Here is a 20,994-nt window from a genome sequence, read left to right on the forward strand (position 1 = left end):
AGTTCTGGATCAAAGTAGTATTTTACTTTGTCCATTGTAATGGAATTCACCCATTGTATCCATTCCGGATTCAATGCTGTTGTTGGTAAATTACACGGGGTTGTTAATGCCTCAAAGGCTGATTCTGCTGTTCTGACTGTGATGTGTCTACCGTCAGCTTTATCTTTTTCTCTAGCTATTGCGGTTTGAACTGCATGAACAATGTTTTCTTTAATGCTGAATTTCTTTTCAGCTTTAGTGTACAAGTGTGATTTGAATGCAATTGGTACCTTTTCTCCCTCATTAGAGGTCAGGTATGTGAATCCGCATCTTCCTGGGATGACTCGAATCACAAGGTTGCGTGTGTTATCACGTGTTTCTAGTTTTGTTTTAATTAACATATCTGTAAGGATCTCAGAATTTCTGTGTGTATTTGAGTCCAATTGGTTTTTTTAAAATCTGGTTTTATTAGATCATAAAGGGGTTTGACCCTTTCTGCGTAATTTGCAATGTATGTTCTTCCGAAATTTAGGAAGCCTAGAATTGACTGTAGGTTTTTTAGTGTTCTAGGTGCTTGGAGTACGGCACATTTCTCTAGGAAATTGTCAGCCAGGCTTTTGCCTTCACTTGATAATTCATATCCTAAGAACAGGACTGTTAGATGGGCAATTCTAGATTTTTTAAAGTTGAATTTGTAACCCTCTGCCGCGAACCCAAGTATTATGGTGTTCACTCTCTTCAAGTGAGTATCCAAGTCATCGTCTGTTAGGTATATGTCGTCGACATACGATAATGCTTCGTCATCATATGTTTGTAGTAACTCTGTTACTCTCGCTGAGAATAATCCTGGGCTGTTCTTGTACCCCTGGGGTAACCGACAGAATTCTTTTTGAGCGCCATTTATTGAGAACGCTGACAAGTATCTGCTCTCTGGTGCTATATTTTGACAAAAGAATCCATTAGAGATGTCTAATGTTGTTTTATATTTTTTGCGCACTATGTTATTCATTAGTGCAGCACTATGCGAGTTTTGTACTGCAAAAGTTTTGCAACATGAGTTAAGGTGTCTGTAATCCAAAACTAGACGATATGAATTGTCTGGTTTGGAGACAGGAAACAAAGGGTTGTTCATTTGTGAGGTGCAAGTTTCAATCACCCCCTGGTATTCTAGTTGATCTAGAATTTCTTTTACCTGTTTTTTAGCTTCTTGCTTGATTGGATACTGCCTTTGTGCAGTAGGTTGTGATTTTAACTGGATTTTGTGAGGAGGAGACTCCTCATCCCATCCTACATGATTGTTATATAAAGCAGGAGCTTGAGCTACTGCCACTTTCTTGCAAGTGTATATTTTTTATGAATTGGAATATGATTTGAGAAGGCAGGCATAATTATTTCTTCGCCATGTGGGCACTCCCTGACGAACTCTGGTGGCCAATCTTTTTCAGCTAGAAGGATGTCATAGCCCTTGGAGAGATTATCCCAAAAAAGGCCCCTTATTTTCCTAGTCTTATCCCCTTCTATACGTAAAGTTATTTCATATATTTTGTGAGGTTTGCTAACTCTGGTGTCTGCAGTTTCCACCTGAATGTATTCATTCGTGTCCACTGTCTCCAGATGATTCATAAGGACTTTGCGTGCTATGCTCACTTCTGCTGCGCTGTCTAACATTGTCTGAGCCCACTCTCCGTTTTTCAGCTGTGTCCTCAGTATTCTTGGCATTGTTGAATACTTTAATACTGGCTACCTTCTTTTTTGGAAACTGTAATTTTTTATTTGGATGAGCAGGTTCCTTGTCTTTGGACTTGACGTGCCCTTCCCTGGGTTCCGATCGTCCTCTTCTTTCCGATTTCTGCGAGGAAGTCTGAAAAGATTGAGAGGGACGTGTATCAAAATCTTGATATCTATCCGGTTTCTTTATGTTATCCCTATTTCTAAGGTTGTATTTTTTCACAGAGGGCTCCCTTTGGGGAGACTTGGGTCCTTGGTCCGGAGATCTTTCTCTCCGCCGAGGAGACCTTCCTCTGGACTGGAATCTCTTTTCTTTTGGATTGGATTGTTTGTTTCCATCCCAGTTCTTCTTTTGACTGTTTAGATTATTTTTAATAAATATTTTTTCAGGACTTTCAATTAGTTGGGGCTTTACTGGTATTCCACCCAAACTATCTCTACCTAGTTCTTCATAGGATTTTTCTATAATTCTGGCAATTTCAGCTGGTTGGTCTGCTATATCTGTCTCTTTTAACCTCTGGCGGATCGCCACATTCGCTGCTTCTCCTTTTATGTTGGCTAGTAATATTGCCGAGACCTGCTTGAAGTCTTTTAGTAATTTCATACCGAGAGTTAAAGCGGGTTCTGGACCTTATTCGTCTTGAATTTGTTTTAGCACATCTGGTATTACCGACATGGATGGTACACCATGTGTTTTTGTGTAAATGGAAGCAAAGACTGTACCCCAAGTGTCACAGTCCTCCACGTGTGGTGCGATTCCCATTGGAAGACAGATAGTCAGAATCCTGTGTTTATCCACAGGGGTGGTGTCTTGAAACACCGCCTCTATTTGGGTGATTTTTTGTGCTAACCAGAATGGTATTTGTTCCCGTTTAGCTGGTACTTTACCTAGGCAGGACTGTATGTTCTGTGGTGTAATTTTATTTGTGTTCCCCTGATGTGGGGTCAGCTGTGGAATTTTAACTACAGGTTGGATGGTTGAAGTCCGCATTACATATTGGACTAGTTGTCTATATATTTTAATTAATTGTTTTAGTTGTACTAAAACATCTGCTGCAGACATTCTTTCGATGTCTGGATGTGGTGTGTATCCGGCTAGGACCGGCCACGTTGCTCCTGGTCTACCTAGTGGACCGAGCCTGGTGATGTGATTATTATGTTTTAGGGCGCCATTAAACAAGAGCAGGTGCTCTTGAAATTTTAGTGGTACCTCCACTTCCTCGAAAGGAGTGTAGGTATCCGGAGGTTCCTCTATTTTATAACAGTGGAACTCCTTTGTTACAGCATTTGCTGCTGGAAAGTTTATCCATGAATAGAATACCTCTGTCTGCCGATATTCGTGTGCCTCAATTACGAATATGACTGTACCACCTCTTGGTGTCAGTCCATTTTCTATAAGTTTTAACGTTCTAGATCTTCTTATGTTGACCGGGATGAGTATTATATCCGGGTCTGCTTCTTGCATAGTATTATCAGCTTCTATTAGTTCAGCTGCTACTCTAGCTCTCTCTCTTTCATCATCACTTTCTGGCATTTTACTGTCAGGAAGGTTATTCTGTTTGTTTGCAGATCAGGTTTCTTGTGGAAACAAAGATGAGATGCACAATATTTTGGAACAGTGTATCCTTCAACGTTGATTGAACCAAGAACCATACATAGGAGTTCCCTCCTGCGAGGTTTGGCGGATTTTACCTCTCACCCACTCCAGACGTCTTTGGAGTATTATGGGAAAAAAGGGGTCTGAGTGAAAGAGCACGACTGAGTTACTCTAAAGTCTTGCGTTAGTTTTATCGCCTATCCAAACACGTTGGGCGCCATGTAGTGTAGTTCCTATTATCCCAATAGGCTCTGCGCATTGGAATAATACCTCCAATAGTATAGACCTAGACCAGACGTTAACTAGGTCGTCTACTGTCGATATTAGACTTAGTTTTGGGTTTGCCAGCTAGCTCAGAGTTCACTAGAAACTTTCTCGAATAGGCAAGGAGGAGTTGAACCTCCCTGGATAGACAAGAAGGGATTTAGTTTCTGACAACCATAGAACATGACAACTTTGCTCTCCCCTAATCAAGAGTGTATCTCTAGAGTCGTGTGAAAACAAAAGACAACTTATTTTACTCAGTCAGTACGTGCATTCTTAGTTTCACCAGATTGTAGAGAAAAGGAAGAGACGGGCGTGTTCAATAAAAGATGTTATTTATTGATCAGTCTCTTTTCTCGTACAAGAGAAATGAATCGATATTATCGCAATACTTATGGTTAAGTAAAGTGCATACAATAAAAGCAGAATTATAAAATAATACTGTAAAAACATTGATATGGTTTCTAAGCCATATGGTTTAAAATGGATAAAATAGATACATATATATAAACATTTGACTAATCGTACTCAACTGGTGCTTCTAACTACGCCTACCCCAGTGTACCTGACCTAAGCCTAATACGTGGGCGGGGATAGAAAGTAGTAGTTCAAGTTAAGTTTGTTTTGCCAAGTGACTGACTCAAGAATTCTCTGCAAGGGGTTATTCAGTTCTGTACCTTGAATCTAGGATGGTTGAGGGATGGTATCTCTCGTCTGAGGTCTCGATATTCCAAGCTGCCTGCGAGGGCTGCTCGGAAGCGCCGGAGCTGGATTTCTCGGCAGGAGAAAGGCAGCGTCTCGTTCTCAGCGCGTCAGGAAGGCGGGGCAGCGTCAGTGGGCTTCGCTCTCTGCTGAGCTTCGGCAAGTCTCGCTGCTCCGATCTCGTCACCACCGCGTGTGTTTGCTTAAGGCAATATCGGTAATATTTATACCTGTAAGGTGCCGAGATTGACGTAAGGATGGACATAGATACGTCAATAAGGATGTCATACAAGCTGGTCGTTAGCACATTCTTTTACTGAAGTTCTTTGAGAAATCAAAACAATGGCCGTAGGGATTTTCCCAGGTTGTCATAGGTTTTATTTGTTTTGAGAACTCCGTATGCCTTATCAGGGGCTGGAGGAATATTGCTTGCCTAATTAGATGGCAGGCGTTATGACCTAATCAGATAACGCGCTCCTGTGCCGTGGTCTGGCGTAATCAGATAACGGTTTCTGCATCATGGGATGGCTGCTAGTTAATTTGTTAACCAGAATAGGGTCAGGAATAGGGCGATCGATACAGAACCTATAGGAATACATCACACCTTTGGAAAGGCTCTTAGGTCGCAGCAGCAGGAGAAGGTGCTCCACCCGAACCTGCCAATGCTCTGCCTTCTCGCAAGGAGATTGAACGGCGACAGTTGATAGCCTTCAACCTTTTGCCCAAAGTCTGTAATGTCATCTTGGCAGCCAGGAGTCCCTCTACCAAGATGATTTACACATGCAGCTGAGCTAAATTTGTGGCATTGTGTTCAGAAAGACACATTTATCCCCTTTCTGCCTCCCTTTCTCAGGTGTTCTGGTTTGTTCTTTCCCTTGCCCAGCATGACTCTTGTCTTGGCACTGTTAAGGGTTATCTGTCTCAAATTTCAGTTTTTCTCAGTTTACTTCCCTTTTCCAATCCCTTATTGTACATATGATTTTGAAAGGTTTGCAACATATGTTCCCTCTCACTCACTTCGTTATGAGTCAGTGGGATCTCAACCTTGTCCTCACCTTCCTTATGTGTGCTCCCTTTAAGCCTCTGCACAATTGTCCACTCAGGCTCCTTACCATCAGTACGGCATTCTGGGTGGCAATCTCATCTGACCGGAGGAACAGTGAGCTTAAGGCCTTGTCTTCCAAGCCTCCTCGTCTTAAAATCTACCCAGACAAAACTGGTGCTTTGTACGAGAGCTTCCTTTCTTCCATAAGTGGTCATGCCATTTCACGTAGGCCAAACCATCACTGCCTACTTTTTGCATTCCACCTCACTCCTCTAAGAAAGAGGAGCGAGTTCACCATCTGGACTCAAAAAACCATTATCGTTCCACCTTGACAGCACAAAAGAATTCTGGGTGGACAACCAACACTATGTGGGGTATGTTGGAGCGAAGAAAGGCTAGGCCGTGCAGATGCAGACCCTCTCCAGATGGATTGTGCTCTGCATCAAAAGCCTGCTGCACTTGGGGAGCTGGCTGAGCGGTATAAGCTGCAACCAGGCCAGTGCCTGACTTACGCGGCTATAGTGGGAAATTTTTTTGACCTTTGGTACGTAGGAGGGGACGAGCCCCCAATGCATGGGGTTCTTCAACTCCTGGTGACGATGGGGTCAACCTGCCATTTGGTGATTTGGCTTGCTAGGGTTCTTAATGGGATGCTGAGACACCCCCTGGCTCTACTCAAGGGAAAGTGGGAGGAGACACTGGGCAGGAAGTTCATGGACACAGAGTGATCTCATGTACTGGAATACCCTCATAAAGTGTCCCATACGAGGTGTTTGAAATATACCCAGTTCAATTATGTTCACTTAACTTGCCTTATGTCGTGAAGGCTACCGTCAATATATAGTTGGTAACCTAAAGGTTGCCTACAGTGCACGCAGCTGACTTATCATACGACTTGGGGCTGTACCTGCTTGCAGACGTTTTGGGGGGCTGTGTTAAAGAGACTGACCACCACTTTTGGTCATGCGCTGGTGTGCTCTATTGAAGTGCGCTTGTTGTGGAGGGTGCCTCACCCCCAGAACAAGAAAGTGGGTAGCAGATTTCTGGACCTGCGATGGTTGAAAGTCTAGGGAAGGATCCACATCTGAAAGAAACAGGTTAGTATTAGATTCCTTACCTTAGAATATCCCCAGGCGTCAGTCTGGATCCGGAAACTTTTGCGTAGCAGTACCCCTGCGCGTCGGTAGGCGTCGTCTGCAGGCGTCTCCTGCGGCTCCGCGTCCGTCGTCGGCGTCGTGCGCCGTGATGATGTCGCTGGAGTATATAGACGCCGCCGCCGCGCGCTGACGTCAGTTCTTCTTTTTTCCGCGCCAGTTAGCGCAGATCCGAAGAGCAGTACTCCGGTCTTTGACCAAAGTTTTTGAATCTTTTCTGTTACTCTTAAGGTGCCGGTAGGATGCCCGGTTTTAAGAATTGTGACGGCTGTGACCGCACGATGTCGGTCACGGACCATCACCGACTCTGCCTCCGGTGCCTGGGCCCGGACCACGACGTGGACGCCTGCGTCGATTGCCGGGCCTTGACGAATAAAGCTAGACGGGAGCGGTCCCGCAAGCTACTCGAGCTCCGGGTGTCGGCCCCGCGTCGAGAGCGGTCCCGGTCCGGACGGAGGTCTAGGGAGCGATCGAGGGAGCGGTCGCGGAGCCGTCACGAGCGCTCCGGGAGTCGTCACCATTCCTCTGGTTCCTCAGGTAGGAAGCACAAGAAGTCGGGGCGTCGTCATCGTACCCCCGACTCCCCCCGACGCTCGCGCGATGCGGCGGGGGGTTCGGGTGGCCCCACCCCCGCGGCTCCGCGTGAGTCGCCGACGCGGCCTGCTCCATACCCTGCGGTCCCTGGGCAGGGCGCGTCGCCCGAGGAGATAGAGACGTTCCTCATGGCCATGAGGGCACTGTCTCCTCCGACGGGGCCTACGGCGCCTGCGGGCCCGGTGGTCCCGTCTGGGGGCCCTAGCGGTTCGGGTGCTCCTGCCTCGACGCCGTCGGGTGCTCCGGCCCCGACGTCGCCGACGGCTCCGGCCCTGGCGCCGCAGGGACCTTCAGGGTCGACGCCGGCTGGTCAACCGGCCTCTCCGGCGCCGATTTCATCGGGGCAACCCACGGCGCCGGCTCCGGGCGGCGCTGCCTCCGGGCGGCGCCGCCCCCATTCCCTCTCCGACTCTGGACGCGGAGTCGAACCGGCGTCGCCCGACGCCGATGGGGCCTGTTGACCCCGGGGAGCCGGTCTACATTGTTGACTCCGAATATGGTGAGGATGTAGATTGCGGAGAGGAGTGGGAGGGGTCTAAGGACCCTCTGACCCGCGAGTGTCAGTACGATGTGGACTGGACAGGTGACTTGGGTGACGCCAGTGGTCTGGATGACTCCCCCAACCCTGGCTTTGTCTTGCCTCCTACCGTGGCTACGGAGGAGGGGGCAGCTTATTCAGTGGTGTTGATGAGGGCTGCCAAGGCCTTACACCTTGAGCTCCCCGTCGCGGCCGTGAGGACTAACATCCTCACTGAGGTACTCAAACCGCAGTCATGCCCACAGGAGCCACTGCTGCCGTTCAATGAGGCCTTAACTGACGTTCTTTTGGGCACGTGGTCCAGGCCCGCTTCAGGTTCGCCTGTTGATAGGAACGTGGCCAGACGCCACCGTCCATGTACGGATGACCCAAAGTTCTTGTCCACCCATCCCACCCCTGAGAGCCTGGTGATCCAGGCCTCGACTTCCCAGACCGCATTCCCGTCGGCCCCGCCCGACCGGGAATCCAAGAGGTACGACCAGTATGGTAAGAAGGTCTTTTCGTCCCTGAGTCTGGGACTGCGGTCTTGCAACACCGCGTGCCTCTTAGGCCGCTACACCCACTCTCTGTGGGATACGGTCGCGGAACTACTGCCTGAATGCCCGCTGGAGGTACGGGCTAAGCTCGGCAAGGCTATGATTGAAGGCCGAGACGCAGCAAGATACTCCATAAGGTGTGGTCTTGATACGACCGACTCACTGGGCAGGGAGATGTCCACGACGGTGGCGATTCGTCGCCACGCCTGGCTGAGATCCGCCAATTTCTCGGCAGATGTCCAGACTGCATTGATGGACATGCCGTTTGATGGCAGTCGCCTGTTTGGCGACAAAGCGGACCACGCGCTGGAACGCTTCAAGGACTCCAGGGTCACGGCCAAGTCCTTGGGTCTCTCGACCCAGCGCCAGCAAACGGGTTCGTTTCGCTCCTTTCGTGGCCACGGAAGGGGCGGTCCCACACGTGCTGCCAGCCACGCGCCGCAACAGACTTCTCAACGCTGCGGCGGCCGTGGGAACCGCCGTGGTGGCGGTCGGGGACAGCGGCGAGGTCAGACCACGCCTCCCCCCGCAGCATCCGCCTCTAAATCCTCCTAGTCCATGCTTTCAGGCCCATGTGATGCCGGTGGGCGGCAGGGTTCGCCATCACCTCTCCCACTGGCGCACAATAACATCGGACAGGTGGGTGCTGCAGCTCGTCCGAAGGGGCTACTCCCTCCCCTTCGAGACCACTCCTCCAGCCATGCCACCGCAGAACCACCGTGTGTCGGGGGACCACTTGACACTTCTGCAGGAGGAAGTTACGGCCCTCTTGGCCAAGGGGGCCATCGAGCGCGTTCCTGGGCCAGAAGTAGGATGTGGTTGCTATTCCCACTACTTTCTGGTACCCAAGAAGGACAAAGGGGGCCTACGTCCTATCTTGGACCTAAGGAACGTCAACGGCTTCCTCCGGAAGGAGAAGTTCAAGATGTTGACATTGGCTCAGGTCTTGGCTGCTCTAGACCCGCAAGACTGGATGGTAGCGTTGGACTTGCAGGATGCGTATTTTCACATCCCCGTCCTGCCGGCCCACCGGCGTTACCTGCGGTTCATGGTAGGCCAGGAGCATTTTCAGTTTATCGTGCTCCCCTTCGGCCTTACCAGCGCCCCACGGGTGTTCACAAAGGTGATGGCGGTGGTCGCAGCCCATCTGCGCAGATCAGGGGTTTCAGTCTTCCCCTATCTAGACGACTGGTTGTTGAAGGCGGGCTCGCCCCAGACAGTCGTCCACCACCTTCAGATGACGGCGGACCTCCTGCATGGGCTGGGGTTTTCCATCAATGTGCCGAAATCACACCTGTGTCCCTCCCAAAAGCTCCTTTTCATCGGAGCGGTTCTCGACTCGGCGCAGTTTCGGGTCTATCCACCGGAACGGCGGGTCCAGGATATACAGGCTTTGATTCCCATCTTCCAGCCGTTATCCCGGGTTTCGGTCAGGTTGACGCTGCGGCTACTGGGGCTGATGGCTTCCTGCATCCTTCTGGTGCATCACGCCCGGTGGCGGATGCGGGCTCTGCAGTGGGACCTGAAGTTTCAGTGGGCCCAGCATCAGGGCAACTTGTCCGACCATGTCTTGATCTCGGAGGGCACTGCGAGACAACTGCAGTGGTAGCTTACGGACCGCGATTGGGTCAGAGGCAGACCCCTCTCCCTTCCCCAGCCGGAGCACGTTGTTGTGACGGACGCGTCCCTCCAGGGCTGGGGAGGCCACTTGGGAGAGGCAGCGATCAGAGGCATCTGGTCTCCGGCGGAGTCCCGTCTCCATATCAACCTGTTGGAGCTATGGGCTATTCGTCTAGCACTGAAGGCATTCCTCCCCTTTGTCAACGGGAGTGTCGTGCAGGTGTTCACGGACAACACCACCGCCATGTGGTACTGCAACAAACAAGGCGGGGTGGGGTCGTGGACCCTTTGCCAGGAGGCCCTGCGTCTCTGGCAATGGCTGGAACGTCAGGGCGTGACTCTGACGGTTCAACACCTGGCCGGTTCTCTGAACGCCAGGGCGGACGAACTCAGCCGTCGGTGCTCGATGGATCACGAATGGCGTCTGAACTCGGATGTGGCGCAAGGCCTCTTTCTGCGATGGGGAGAGCCTTGGTTAGATCTATTCGCCACAGAAGAGAACGCGCAATGTCATCAGTTCTGCGCGTTGGAGTTTCCAAGACGGCACTCGCACAGCGACGCCTTTCGGCGCGAGTGGAGTTCCGGTCTGTTATACGCCTTTCCGCCTATACCACTTCTGCCCAGAGTGCTGAAGAAGATCAGGCGCGACCGGGCCCAAGTCGTCCTTGTGGCTCCGGACTGGGCTCGAAGGTACTGGTATCCCGAGCTACTCAGCATGTCGGTCGGTCCCCCGATCCGCCTGCCCCTTCAGGAGGACCATCTGTCGCAGCAGCAGGGGACGGTCCTCCACCCGAACCTGTCCAGCCTCCACCTCCATGCGTGGAGATTGAGCGGCGACAGTTGAGGCCATTCGACTTGCCTCCTGAAGTCTGTGATGTGATTCTGGCAGCCAGGCGTCCCTCCACGAAGTCGGTATACGCCTGCCGGTGGAACAGATTTGTGGCATGGTGCACAGCAAAGGCTGTGGATCCTCTTTCTGCCCCTCTTTCCGAGGTTCTCCTCTTCCTTCTCTCTCTTGCCCAGCAGGGCTCTGCTCTGGGCACTATCAAGGGCTACCTTTCTGCCCTTTCGGCCTTTCTGAGGCTGCCTGATCAACCTTCTTTGTTCAAGTCCCCTCTTGTAACAAGATTCTTGAAGGGCATCACACACATGTATCCACCTGTCCCGTTTGTGATGCCTCAGTGGGACTTGAACCTGGTTCTGACCTTCGTGATGTGTGCTCCCTTTGAGCCACTTCATTCCTGTCCTCTCCGTCTCCTGTCTTTAAAGACGGCCTTCCTGGTTGCCATCACCTCTGCCAGGAGAGTGAGTGAGCTCCAGGCTCTTTCTGTCAAACCTCCCTTCTTGTCCGTTCATCCAGACAAGGTGGTTTTGAGAACTAGACCTTCTTTCCTGCCCAAAGTTGTCTCTGCTTTTCACATCGGGCAGTCCATCACCCTCCCCTCCTTCTTCCCGCCTCCGCATCCTTCAAAGGATGAAGAGCGGCTCCATCGTCTGGACCCAAAACGTGCGCTTTCATTTTATATGGATCGCACACGCCAGTTCCGGGTGGATTACCAACTGTTTGTTGGCTACGTGGGTGCGAAGAAGGGCCGGGCGGTACATAAACGGACCATCTCTCGGTGGGTCGTTCTGTGCATCAAAGCGTGCTACTCTTCGGCTCGGAAGGAGCCTACTGTTGGGCTGAGGGCCCATTCCACTCTGGCCACGGCGGCTACTACTGCCCTGGGCCGGGGAGTCCCTTTGCAGGACATTTGCCAGGCGGCTACGTGGGCCTCGCTGCACACTTTTGCGAGGCACTACTGCCTGGACAGGCAAGTCCGGAGGGATGGCTTCTTTGGCCGTTCGGTCCTCCAGGACTTCTTGGTGTAGGATTGTATCGGTTCGCAGACCCACCACCGGGGTTGGTATTGCTGGGGTATCTATTCTAAGGTAAGGAATCTAATACTAACCTGTTTCTTTCAGATGAACAAGTTACTTACCTTCGGTAACGATATATCTGTAAGAAACAGTAGTTAGTATTGGATTCCTTACCGCCCCGCCCATCCTCCCCGTTCTGCGAACTGATACCTAGGGTTAAGGACATCCCTTTCAGGGCCCTAGTTTCAAATGGCACCAGTGTTGGTTCTCACATGGCTCTGCGTGTTCTGGCGCGGAAAAGCTATGTACAAAGAACTGACGTCAGCGCGCGGAGGCAGCGTCTATATACTCCAGCGACGTCATCACGGCGCACAATGCCGACGATGGACGCGGAGCCGCAGGAGACGCCTGCAGACGACGCCTACCGACGCGCAGGGGTACTGCTACGCAAAAGTTTCCGGATCCAGACTGACGCCTGGGGATATTCTAAGGTAAGGAATCCAATACTAACTACTGTTTCTTACAGATATATCGTTACCGAAGGTAAGTAACTTGTTCATTAGGGGTACAGGCCGGTGATGTCCTTGCGGGAGGAGGCTCAGGGGGTATGCCTTATTTGGTAGAGGCTCTATCTAGCTGAAGAATACTTACCGACCCACCTGTCCTCCCCTCTCTGCAAACAGATTTCTGGGGACCTGTTTTTTCCCTTTCAGGGCCCTAGTTTTGCACACTAGTGATCAGTGCACTTCGTGGCTCCGCACCTCTGGTGTGGAAAGTCGCAAAAAGTAACTGACGTCAGAGTACTAGGAAGGCACCTATATAGGCACTGCAAATGTCACTTCTTTCTCTACCAAATATGGCATTACTGAAGGTAAGTAATTGTTTGTGATGGCAAGTGCTTATTCAGAAGCTAGCCTGGCCAAATTTGAAAGTCAGACGTGGAATCCTGCGCCTCTGAGGCCTTTTGTTTGAATGTCTGTGTTTCATGAGTCCTCCCCATTTTCAAAGCCATACTTGCATGTAGGACTGCGGTGGTTTGGCACATTACTTCTGGCATCTACTTGACATGAACTGTTAGCACACAGAATCATATAAATATTCAATCGTTTTTACGAATCCCAAAATAACATCAGCCATTGACGTTCCATCCTTTGAATCGGGTTGTTCAATTCCTAAAAGTGGTCTGTTATGTCATTTCTTAAAAACTCAATGTCTGTGAAACGACCTTCATAGCCGAATGTGGTCCTCCGAAGCAAAGTGTCTCAAAGCCCAAACTGGCACTTTTGAGCGAGTAATTTTCATGAAAGTGAATGTGTTATGCTCTAATATAAAATTCGTAAATGCAGTGAATGGATGAGGACCCTCTTACATCCGTGAATGCACCCACACATTAACCTATATTTATACCCATTCCAGCTTGCATCTGTCAATCCACCCATGCCATCATCCATCTGCTTGTGTCTGCCTATTGTGTGTGTGTTTGTGAGGTAGCACATATGTAAATAGTCTATGTGCCTAAGAGTGACTCTGTGTGATATCTTTGTGTACACAAGGTATTTCCATGTTGATGTCTGCCTGTATCATTTGGTCCTTGTGAATAGGTGCTGTTGGGCTGTGTGGGAATGGATGCTTATTTGTGTTTTGGTCTGTGTGTCTTTATGCAGTTTGTTGGTGGATGTTTGTGTGGGGATGGGTGAGGCATCTCGCTTTTTATTTACTTAAGAAGAGTCTGCAGGTTGGCTGTGAGCGTCTCATCCTACATTGCCATTATCTAGATTTTTCAGTAGGAGATGTAAAGGATTTCTCAATTTCTTAGGTATGAAGAATGCGATGACGATCCGTTTATCTTGAGCCGCCTTGTCCTCCTTGTCATTGCTGTGTTTTGAATTATTGTTACATTTCTAATGCAAATGACTTGTTAATCAAAACTGTCCATCAGTTATATATTCCCTCAACCATGTTTGTTATTGCCTGTAATGTCATTCAGCCACACGCCCTTCCATTGTAATTATCAATTGTATGTTGTGCAGTTAGACCTCTTTCAAATTATTTTTACTTTTGATCTTTAGCCTTGGCTCGTGTTTTCTCAATCCCTTTTATTGTGTGTTGTTGCCCATTCGGATATCTCACCTCTTAAGTATTTCAGTGGTTTCGGCATGTGGGCTGCTTCTCTCTTTTGCTTAATCTGTTGGTTACCTATCACCCCAATCTCCACTGAGTTCATTATCTCATAGTATCCCCCCGCCCTGGTCTGAGTTTGCTCTCTAGTAGTTTATTACCAAATTTGTTTTGTTGCCTCTGTGGCAGTGCTCATCAGCCTTCATTTTCGGCTGACTCCCTTTAGTGTTCTTTCTCAGCCACTAAACTAGTTGCATGTTCTCTCTACTTTACTTTTGGTTTCCTTTATTTGCCTTAGTTTTTAGGTCTCGCCTGAGCCAGCGCATGCGCTGCTCTGAGAGACATTTAGTAAGCGGCTTTTGAAAGTGCCACCACAGGCTTTTGGTGGCCTCAAGCTTGCGTGCACGTGTGCAGCCGCCATCTGTCTTTCCTCCATCACACAACTCCCGCTTCTCCCCCTCCCCAGATCGCTTCTCGCAGCAGCTCGTGAGCGCGGGCAAGCTTGAGTGCGATCACTTTCACTTGCGCGGCCGTGTCACTTTCATGGCCACGCAGCCAATGCTTGTTGAGCTCTGTTTTTGCTTTGTCTTTCGCTGCCGACCTTTTATTGTATTTCATCTCCTTTGTAGCTTCTCTTTCGATTTGTGTCTCTCTGCCGTGTGCCTTTCAGATTGTGTTGCATTTTCTGGCATTCGCACAGGATGCAGTTTCATGTTTGGAGTGCATACGCCTATTTACATAGTGGGAGGGCATGGTTTGTTGCACCGGGCATTCAAGAAATTAATATATCAAGTGTATAACGATAGCACGATTGCAACACGAAAGATCAGTGTGCTGTACTCAAATCCCATTATTTCAGTAGCCGAGGGCAGTAATTATGCTGCCAACGAAGAGCTCCTGACGCTTTTCATAAGCGCTTTCACAACTGCTTTTCATGAGCGCTCTTCACTACCGAGCCGAATGTTTTTCACGAGCGCGCCTGTTTTTTTTTTATTTTACTCACACCGCATGAAGGTCCGGTGGAGAAGGGAGAAATGAAACATGAGGGCAGTGATCCATCCAAACTCCTGTTTCCCCCATAAATTGTAACACTAAAACAATCCTGGATGCTGCAGTCCTGCTTTCCCTGGTAGGTGCTGCAGTTCCCTGCATTGTTTCTTCCCCATCGCCTATGAAATCTGGCAGAGTCCAGTCACAACAAAGTGATTTCAGAAAAAGATAACACTGCAAGATCAGCTGGCTCGACGCACGAGTCCGGGCACGAGGGTGGGAGTGGAGTGGTGAGCTGGGGTTGACAACTTTCACTTAAGCATGGCGTTGCAAGGACAAAAAAGGGATAAGAAGAATTGATTGCCTTAAGGGACAGCAATCTTCCCTTATTATCACTTTATAAACATTGTTCATTTTCGCCTGCACATTTTTTTGACTGAGCTTCTCTATAGAATGGCTGAGTCCAAAGCTGTCCGGGTCTTGTTGGAAGTGTTTTTGTTCTACATTTGGGGCTCCCGGGTTTAAGTTGCGTGTTGCAGCGCTAGTGGGGTCTGCCGTCTTTGTTTTGGCTAGATCGGGGCGGCAGTGATTTAACCTCATCATCGGCCTTCCATGAAAATCCCCCCCCCACACACAAACACACACATGCGTGACACCTATTTTTGCAAGCACCAACATAGTGGGAGACTTTTTTTTACTCATAATGAAGAGTACTTGCTCACCATTATCCTTTCTGCTGCTTCCCATAAAAGTTTTGCTTTTATATAACAGTAGTTTGTTTCAGGGATGCATTGATTTACTTAAGTTTCGCTGGTGCTCGTATGCAGCATTTTCACTCTGATTTTGCTCTCTTGATGGCCTCCCAGTGATTAGGTCTCCGCTCTAGGAGTCCTTTGCAGGTCATAAGTTTTAAACTAACTCTCTGCTTTTGAAACTGTCTCTCACCGCACGTTTCTCTTAATGACTTGCGCAACAAGCACTGTTTTTCTTATGGGCCGAGGGTGTGCTGATCCCGGCACAGAATGTGGAGACTCCCGAACCTTATAGGAAGATGTACTCCCCGCTGTACTGCCAGACACTTTCTATTATTACTTACTGTGGAATTGGGGCAGTTTTGCCACATGATCTTGTAACAGCCATATACATGAAAGGGGTAACACTTTGTTAACAGTTACGGATTGAGACAATGTACCAGCCAGCAGTGGTGGATTTTGGCATTAACAACGCCAAAAGCTCATCACTCGTTGCTGTTTGTAGTGGCCATCCTGCATATGGCACCGCTCGCACATGTCGCCCGACTGCACGACCTCAACATCATTACCGCGACACCCAGCTGATCCTCTCCCTCACCAAGGACTCCCACACTGCCTAAACCAACCTCCACAAAGGAATACAGGCCGTCGCCGAATGGATGAGGCCTTCATGGATGACTTATCCTCGGATCCACCCCTTAGGCCTGGAAAGACGCCTGGTGGCCGACCGCACTGGGAACAGCTCCAACACCTACCGACCACGCACACAACCTAGGGGTCATCCTCGAGTCCACCCTCTCCATGACCAAGCAGGTCAACGCCATCTCCTCCTCCTGCTTCAACACCTTACGCTTGCTCCGCAAGATCTACAGGTGGATCCCCACCGAAACAAGAAGAACGGTCACCCAGGCCATCGTCAGCAGCAGGTTGGACTACAGAAACTCCCTCTACGCAGGAGCCTCGGCCAAACTCCTGAAACGGCTTCAACGCATCCAGAACGCCTCTGCACGCCTGATCCTTGACATCCCTCGCCGCAGCCACATCACACCCCACCTGAGAGACCTGCACTGGCTCCCTGTCAACAATAGGATAACCTTCAAGCTCCTCACCCACGCACACAAGGCACTCCACAACACCGGACCAGCGTACCTCAACAGCCAACTCAGCTTCTACACCCCCAGCTCTACTTCGCCGACCTCTCCCTGGCCACTGTCCCCCGCACCCGAAGAGTGACCTCTGGCTGCAGGTCGTTCTCCCACCTCGCCACCAAGACCTGGAACACCCTCCCCACCCAGCTATGGCAGATCCAAAACCTGCTGTCCTTCAGAAGACTCCTAAAGACCTGGCTCTTCGAGCAGTAGCAGCATCACCCACCCCCCCAGCGCATTGAGACCCTCATGGGTAAGTAGTGCGCTTTACAAATGTTATGATTGATTATACCCTATTTCCTGGAGTCACCCCAGACGGGATTAATTTATTAAGATGCAGGCATTATTATATGCTTGGTTTAGCTGGCAGAATAAATGTTTTTCTAAGCTCTCCCAGCTAGTGCAATTATAGTTGCAAAATCGTAATTAAAAAACATCACGTGAAGTTTGTTACTCGGTCCCTGTTGCCAACCATGGTCCCCCTGTGCCGCTAAGCTGCAAAGACTCTGTAATTAAGTAAGGTGCCGGCATTAGTCTATGGCATTAAATTATCAGCTCCAGTCACCCCTACATAGAGTGTCAGCATCTTCAAATAGAACAGAGTCATTTAGGTTTCCAGCTAGCACTTAAGCCCTTTTCTCCAGTGCATCAGGAGTCTCACATAGAAGCATGCAGCCTGTGTTTGCTCAGGAACCTGATGTGTTCCTAGTCTAAGAGTACATGTGCGCACCAAGGTCTCCCTTGGCCTGGCTGCACCGATGAGGAACCAATAATACCCAGTGGGTTACCATCATATTCTGTCAGTTTCCCTAGTATGAGATACATCACGAAATACCTTGCCAAGGGAGATAAAGGCTCAGCGAAACAATACCTTCAACTGCATAAGCTAAAAGTTTGGAAAGTTTGCAAATAATGGGCCTTCCCTCACCATTTTTGCAACAAAAAAAGATGCGTAAGAGTGAGATAAATGAAGACATGTCAGTAACCAACGGTGAAAGGTGTGCATGCATTAGCTGATGATTCAAATGAAGGTTCAAACAAGCATTGGCATAGCAAATAGGTCTTGCCTTTGGGACCTTATAAGTGTTTAGTTATCCAGCACAATATCCTTGGTGCAACAACATCAACTGTTGCATGGCTAAACACTTATAAGGTCCCAAAGGCGAGACCTATTGGCTAGGCCAATGCTTGTTATGTCTGCCATGAAAACACAACTGTTGCTTTACCTTTTATGGTCAACATAAAATGAGATTTAAGAAGCACTACTGAGAGAGGGGCTTTGATTCCACTCAAATGTGGATTCCCTTTAGTATGTATTTTGATTGGGGGAAAAAGATGCTAGCTTACGTTGAAAGAACGTGCTTTCATTGCACTTTCTACCATGTAGTAAAGCTTATCCTAAACACAGCAGGACTGAGTTGGTTATGGTGAAAAGCCATTGAACAATAATATAGGCTTGATCTCTTTATTATGGAAATACCCGACAAAGATGACACCCATGACATATTTATTGTGAAAAGCTTACGTCAAATTTGTAAAGTCCTATTGGCTTTAAGGTTAGATTATCTTTCCACTATGTTAAAGCTGGTAGAAAGATATTTTATTACATGGGATCTCACAGGCTGTCATAGTAGGTATTCATTTTGGTGTTGGTTGTCTCCATGCCAAACTCTTGGGGTAGAAGATCTGCACTTTGGAAATACTTGCTAAGCTGTTTTAGGAAGGGTGTTTCTGTTGTTTTTCCAATGCTAAATTTGTATGTATTTGTAATTTTATGATTGTATATTGATAAGTGCATTTTGAGAAAAAATATCAACAATGCAGTACGCTTGAGTTGGATATCATGACACGCCATTGATACAGGCTATAAGCCTGAAAGGTTAACTGGTAAAAGTTAGGTCGGAAACCATAGGTCTAATTTTTTTATTATAAAAAATTGACAAACACAGTAGTCTTGAAATTTTTATTGTGAAGATCATATGTTAAAGCCAAAAGGGTGGATTGTTTACACAGTGTTAAAGTGCGTAGATTCTCATTGCGGTACATGAATCCTCACAGCTTACTTTAGTAAGCAAGGATTTTAGTGTTGATTACTTACATTGACAAACCCTGCAGGTAGAAGATTTGAGCTTTGATAATTCTTGTTAACTATCTTAGGAGGAGAGACTATTCTTTTGTCAACTATACTTTAGTGCTTGTTTATAATTTTCTGACTGTATGCCTGAGAGGTTGCCTTGTGGCAATGCTTATTGAGAAATCAGTAGTCTAGAGTTGGTTATGGTGACCTGCCAGTAATAAAGGCTTGTGGCCTGATTGGTTCTCCAGAAAAATGTACGTCAGATTCCATAGCTCTGTTATGTTTATTATGAAAAATGATGATAATGGCAGCAAACCTGACTAACCCTTCAAGAGTGGGTTATCCTAACTGTGTTAAAGGGTGTAGTCAGATATTTTGTTATAGGTGTTAAAGGCTGTAGTCAGATATTTTGTTGCAGGGATCATACAGCTTTCTGTAGTAAGCAAGGGTTTTGATGTTGGTTAACCCCTCTGACAAATATTTGGTGTTGAAGATTTGCAGTGTGATAATCCCCATTAGGCCTTTTTTTGAAGTCATGTTTAATGCTTTGCTTACTGTATTTCTGTATATATGTGTAATGTTATGACACATTACCTGATTGCTGCAAGCTCGCACACAATACAGCAGGACTCCATTGGTGAAAGCTGGAAACCAATGATGAAGGCTTATAGGCATAATTGTTTAGTTATGGAAAAGTATGCCCAATGCCAGAGGTCTGAACTGTTTATTATGAACACTTACAGCAAAGGTTGTAGGCCTGGCCCCTGCTTAGTTGTTGTGGTATGCATTTATTAAAACCAAGAGCCGTTTAAGGGTGGATTGTTAATATACAGTGTAAAAGGCCGCAAATTGGTAATTTATTACATGAAATCTCTCAGATTAATTTAAAAAGTAAGAGTTTTGGTGTTTATTACCCCCTCAAATAACTCCACAGGGTAGAGGATTTGCACTGTGATAGCAATTGCTGGAAATTCTTAAGACTGGACATGTTTTCCTTTATCTCTTTTTTTACCTTATCCCTCCCACATGCTTGCTTAGTTTGTGTGTGTGTGACAGTAGGGTGGGGGTGTTCGGGTGGACCTCACGTTAGACCCCTGGGGGCTTTGTCTGCAGTCAGTAACCTTACACAGCTTGAAAAAGATCTACCGCCAGCAGCTTGATTACTTTTGCCATTCATCGATTTGACACGTTGGGCTGGTAATACAGAACAAAGCTAACACCTAATATTGCGTCTCTGTTGCTTTAGTTTGACAATTCGCTGTAATAATTATGCAAAACATGGACAGTGTTAAAAGGATGAAAACAGCCATTAAAATGCCATGTTGGTTCAAAGCAAAGCGTATTTTTTGTAGTATGAACCGCTAGTAGCTGTGCAACCTCATCAGGGCTATTTTATGCTTCTGATACATTACTTAGCAACGTGACACCGGTTTAGAAGCTCTGTAAAGAAAGTAGGTGATTATAATTGCGCGCACTTCAAAACGCATTTTTAACTAACTAGTCTTTGAAGCCCTCTGTGACATCCAAAAATGTCTCCTACCATAGGGGGTACGTCGCTAACTCCATGGGGGCAAAAGAAGAAATGTGGTCAGGCGCAGGCCAGTTTTACAGGCGCGGTTGCCGTCTTCGCCGTATTGTGTATTTAGTTTTATCCTTAAGCTTTCAGAAGGCTATTTTAAAAGAAAATTTAGAGCAGAACGTTGATGTTTTTTTTTTATTTCTTTCCTCTTGTCCACAGGGTTCCCCAGGCTAAGTCAAAGGTGAAGAGCTGGGACCTTTCGGTACAGCTGGATGGCAATTCTCACTCTGTTACAGTCTCCGACAACGGAGCCCTCTTTTGTGTAAGTTTTCTGTTTAAAGTGAGTCGAGTACTTAAGTTCATGCATATCCTTGTGAACACCCTTGGACAATTAAAAGTTACAATATGAGGACAGTCCTGAAAAAACACATGAACGAAGATGATTAACTGGGCTTTGATTCATTTCATAATAATGCAGCCAGGATGTCTCAGGAGGGCCGGCTTTAGAGCGGTGCGACTGGTGCGGCCACACTGGGCGCTGACCTGGAGGGGGGCACAAATATCAGGTGGGGGCGCTGTGTTTAGCAATCACTTAAGACTTACAAGCACCTGCTGCAGAGTTCCTTGTGCATCCAGCTTTCGGGCAGCAATACAAATTTCAAGATAACTCTTGTGATTAATGTTCCTGCTAGAGAGAGAGAGAGGTTGGAGTTGTGTCTAGGGGAAGTTTTGACTTGACTTAAAGTAGCACAGTGGGTTATTGGTATGTGTAT

At 48.0% G+C, this 20,994-nt stretch overlaps 1 protein-coding gene across 1 annotated transcript in view; it reads left to right on the plus strand.

Moving 5' to 3' along the window:
- Positions 1–20,994, plus strand: part of PCCA (propionyl-CoA carboxylase subunit alpha) — a 2,354,189-nt gene that overhangs the window by 1,331,969 nt on the left and 1,001,226 nt on the right. Inside the window, exon 19 of the mRNA XM_078657621.1 lies at positions 20,441–20,543. Coding sequence (XP_078513747.1) covers positions 20,441–20,543 — 103 coding nt within the window. The remainder of the gene's footprint in view (positions 1–20,440; positions 20,544–20,994) is intronic.

This window comes from Lissotriton helveticus, chromosome 8 (genome assembly GCF_964261635.1).
Source record: "Lissotriton helveticus chromosome 8, aLisHel1.1, whole genome shotgun sequence".
NCBI classification, from domain to species: domain Eukaryota; kingdom Metazoa; phylum Chordata; class Amphibia; order Caudata; family Salamandridae; genus Lissotriton; species Lissotriton helveticus.